A 4922-nucleotide genomic window follows, 5' to 3' on the forward strand; every position below is an offset into this window, starting at 1 on the left:
AATAAGGAAGACCATAGAAGAATTGATGCTTTGAGTTACTGTGTTGGAGGAGAATATTGAAAGTGCCATGGGCTGCCAAAAGAACCAATAGATCGGTTTTTGAAGAAGTAAAGCCAGAGTACTCCTTTGAGGCCAGGTTGGCCAAACTTTGTCCATCATACTTTGGACATATTGTCAGGAGGCACCATTTGCTGGAGAACGATATCATGTATGGTAAGGTGGAGGGTCAGAGAAAAAGAGGAAACCCCCCGGCGAGATGGATTGGCCAAGTGGACTCAAGCATGGCAACAATAGTGAGGTTGGCCCAGGATTTTGGGCAGTGTTCGTTCTGCTGTGCATAGGGTCGCTATGATTCGGTACCGACTTGATGGCACCTAACTACAACATCAATTTATGTCTATTTGTGAAAAAACAAATTCTGAGATATTTTATTTGATTGAAACAATGCTTTCTGGTTTACTTAATTTTGAAATTTCATTATTTGGGAGAATACAGAGCTCAGCACAGGGGTCTCAGGATAACCACAGCCTACTGAATTCTTAACCAGTTGTTTGAACATTTAATTTTATGACTTGCAGTATTATGTCATCAGAATATTTCAGTACGACACTCACCTGTTGTCATTTTGTGCAGATGTGGATTGTCCCTTATAGAAGGTAGCATCTTTGCTCTAGATCCATTACAATTACATATAATACTATTCAGACATGAAAACCAGAGAAATGCTTCTAGTACTACAACTGTCTGGTGCAGATTTATTGCTCATATTGATATTGTATGGCCAATGTGCTGCCATTAAATTTTAAGCCTGTTCACATCAAGATGCTGTTTTTGGAATCTGTAAAGGTATTCTGTTACTCTTGTGGAAAAACTTAAGATTTTTTTTCCCCTTCAATTGGGGAGTCAATGTCTTTTAAAATTTAAGCATGCTATTTGGTTGTTGAACTTGAGTTATAGTTTAGCTGTATATATTTTTGTGTTCAAATATATATGTGTGTATATATATATATACACACACATACATATATGAGTCTTTATAAAGTAGAAAAATTCTGTTATCTTTTCAATCTGTTCTTCCATGAACTTTTTGAAGCCCCCTCATATCATAACACTAAGAGAGTTTCTGGCATATCAAACTTTAGTTGCAGTGTTTTTCTGAAATTAAGTAGCTATTGTTCAAGTTTAGTAAGATATGAATTACAAAGATAGTATATGAATTACAGGATCCTCTGATATGAATTATGTATTAGTAAGATATGATTAGTCCTGGTGTGGCGCTGTGGGTTAATGTACTGGACTGCAAAGTTGTTTGAATCACAAGGTCAGTGGTTCAAGCTCACCAGTCATTCCTTCGAAACTATACAGGGCCGCTATTGGTCATACATTTCTTTATATGTTTGTTGGCAGCCTGAATGTCTTTTATGGTGAAGTGTCTTAATGTCCTTTACCCATTTTTAAATTGTGTTATTTGTCTTTTTCTTTTTTGAAACTTTTTATTGTGAATTGAGTGAAGGTTTACAGAGGAGATCCACAGTTTTACATTCAATAAGTCCTATACTTTGTTCCATCTCTATGAGTGCTGAAATTCTCTATAAATTTTAGAGATTAGTTCCTTGTCTGATAATGCCATTGCAAATGATTTTTTTCTGTCTGTGGGCTTCCCCCCCCCTCTTTTGGTAAAATATTTTGAAATACATTTCCGAATGGCCCAGTCATCAGATCTGTTTTTGTATGCCTTCTATTATATGTTTTATCAAGGATTGTAAATAGTAGGTTTTTAGTGGTTCAATAACTTGGCTTTAACTTTACATGTAGAAAACTAATTTGGGATAATTTAATCATTAGAACAGTCTTATTCATTTGATTTTAGTAAAAATGAGATAATAAAATTTACAAAATATAAATTCAAGAACTTTTCACTAAAACTCCTGGATAAAGTTAATGAAAAGAAACAAGGTCTTCTTAGTGCACTATGTGTAAATACATTGATTGACTGGTCAGAGTCTGATTTTCCACGTATTCTTTCTTTAATTTCTTATAACAACTGTCTTTAGATGTGAAAGCAATGTTACTTTCATATTCAACCTATTAATGAACAGGTCAACTACAAATGATACTGTGTATAATTTAAGTTGTTGTTGCTGGTTTCCGTGGAGCTATTTTGATTCATGTTTACTCCGTGCATGTCAGAACTGTGCTCCATAGGGTTTTCAGTGACTGTTTGTGGGAAGTCAGTTGCCAGGCTTTCCTTCCGAGGCACGGTTATGTGCCATGTACTCGGTTCTGACTCACAATGACCCTGTACAGGGTTTCCAAGACTGTAAATCTTCATGGGAGCAGAAAGCCTCATCTTTCTCTCGTGGAGCAGCTGGTAGTTTGGAACTGCTGACAGTGAGATTAGCAGCCCGATTCGTAACCACTACGCTACCAGAGCTCCTTGAGGCACCTTGGGGTGGACTGAATCTCCAGCTTTTTCACTTAGCTGCTGAATGCATTTACAGCTGCACCACTCAAGGCCTCCATAACTAGAAATGTTTTCTGCTTTTTGTGTGTGTGTGTGAAAATTTTTAAGTGTTTGCATGACGTGCTGTGGGAAAATTGTAATCCAGTTTTTAAAACTTATTTTGAGAAATATTTCAAAGCTACGAAAGAGTTACCAGTGAATGCCTGATAGATTAATCAGTTAGTAACATGTCTTAATTGCTTCTCATTCTCCTAATCTTTCCATCTTATCACCTTCCTTTTTTCTCCTCATCTCAACTGCATACATATACCTCTTCCCTGCTAACACACATACTTTTTATTCTTACGCACTTGATAAGAGTTCTTTCCTTTTATAAAATATTTTGCATGTTGCCTCTTAAGAAGGTAAGTCACATATTTATATGCGTCACTGCTGGTGTTTGTATACTCAGAATATAGTTGATTTTGTTCAACTTTCATTTAACTTAAACCATAATTTTCTTTTTCAAAGATTAAAAAAGTGTTGCATTAATATAAATATTAATATGTTGAAATTTAAAAGAAAGTTAGATATTTGTTTTGCTGAATTAATAACAAAAATTTGGGGACATTTTGATAATGAAGAGGAAATATTTTGTAAGTCAATCTTGGAAGTTTCCTATGGGTTAAAGCTCTTATTTGAAATAATTTAAAGCTCTTATTTGAAATAACTTCCTAATCTTGGGCCAAAGAAAATTTTAATAATTTGATACCATCTGAGTATTAATTATATTTTAGACTCAAGAAATAAGTTATTTTTATGGTTCCATCAAGTGAATTCTGACCCATAGCAACCCTGTGTGCAACAGAGTGAAACACTGCCCGGCCCTACAGAAGTTGATATTTTAATGTTAATTTTATATTACGTATATTTGGATGCTATCATTTGCAGGAGGGAATGGAAGCAAATTTAGCCTTTTCTTTTTCTGAATTAGGAAGCTCTGGAGGAATATGTGAAAAAAGTAAGCTTTATTCAGATGGTAAGAAGAAGTCCTTAAACACTGGAATAATTACTGTTCAGAACTACGGATCTCATGTACCTCCTAAAGTCTCTCACATTACTTTTGCTCATGAAGTTGGACACAACTTTGGATCTCCAGTAAGTATTATTAACCATATTTTAAAAAGAGAATAAATTGTTAGCACTGCTTTTATGTTAGTGATTTTGTTTGTTTATAACGCAAATAAACACATATGAATGTTTCATTTTTCTATGCCAAAACATAGCACAAGTATTTGACTGTACTGAAAGGGAGGAACATAGAATATTTGTGATTAAAATAAGGAACGTAAGAGTAACAGTTCTAGCAGAATTCTATAAAGGCAAGCAATTTTGTCAGTTTTATTCACTGCTATATTTCTGTGTCTAATATATAATTCATGCAATTCTATCTTTTTTCACTATTATTTCCTAAAGAATAAATAAGAATCACTTATTATTTAAAGTGGACTTGTTTTTTTTTTAAAGCAAATTATAGAGTGCTTATTGTTTTATTTCTATTAAAGCATTCTTGAAGTCTGCTTGATTTGTTTTTCTCTCCTGTAGAATGAGAATGAATTTTAAAATCTTTTACTATGAACATTTTCTACCATACACAGAAGTAGAAGAATTACCACAGTGAACTTGCACATGCCTGTCATCTAGATCATGGGCCAACTTACTTTTCCTGTAAAGGGTGTGTTACTAAACATTTACACTTTGGGGGCAACATTTGAACTCCGTTACATATTTTTTCTTTTTGGTTTTGTAATCCTTTAAACATGAAAAAACTATTCATAGGTCAGAAAGATAAGATAGGCAGGCAGACAGACAGATAGATAAGATAACCATTGTGATGAATCCAAATTATGGACAACAGAAAGAACCATTGTCTGGTCATCCTCATGGTCACTGGCATGTTCACATTCAGTGTTGAGGCTATTGTGTCAGGCCATCTCTGAGGTCTCCTGTGTACTCACTGGCCCTCTAATTCACCAAATATGAGCCCTCCAGCAGATGAGCCTGACTAAAGACCTGTCCAAACCTAGTGAGTCAGGCAGTTTTCTGTTGTGAGCCATGAGTTTTTTATTGGCTCATTTCTAGAAGTAGATTGCCAGGTCTTTTGAGTCTGTTGTAGTCAGGAAGCTCCACTGAAACCTGCCTGCCATAAGGACCCTGTTATATTTGAGATACTTGGCAGCATTAGCTCACAGTGTCCTAGAAACACACCAGTTACTGTGCAGTACCAAACTGATGCTGACTGATGGGTAATGGATTCTTAGCTTAGGCCATATAAAAACAGGCTGTAAATTGACTGACCCCTTATCTGGATTCATGAGTTCTTAAGATTTTGCCATGTTTTGTTCATAACTTTCTTTTTGCTGAAGTATTTAAAACAAATTCACATATCCTTATATATACATAACCACAAGTGTAGTTA

At 34.9% G+C, this 4922-nt stretch overlaps 1 protein-coding gene across 1 annotated transcript in view; it reads left to right on the forward strand.

Annotated features, from left to right (window-relative positions):
* The window catches only part of ADAM10 (ADAM metallopeptidase domain 10), a 271540-nt gene that overhangs the window by 219091 nt on the left and 47527 nt on the right, over positions 1-4922 (forward strand). Inside the window, exon 9 of the mRNA XM_006831603.1 lies at positions 3438-3601. Within this exon, the coding sequence (XP_006831666.1) occupies positions 3438-3601 (164 nt within the window). The remainder of the gene's footprint in view (positions 1-3437; positions 3602-4922) is intronic.

This window comes from Chrysochloris asiatica, unplaced genomic scaffold (assembly GCF_000296735.1).
Source record: "Chrysochloris asiatica unplaced genomic scaffold, ChrAsi1.0 scaffold00004, whole genome shotgun sequence".
NCBI classification, from domain to species: Eukaryota; Metazoa; Chordata; class Mammalia; order Afrosoricida; family Chrysochloridae; genus Chrysochloris; species Chrysochloris asiatica.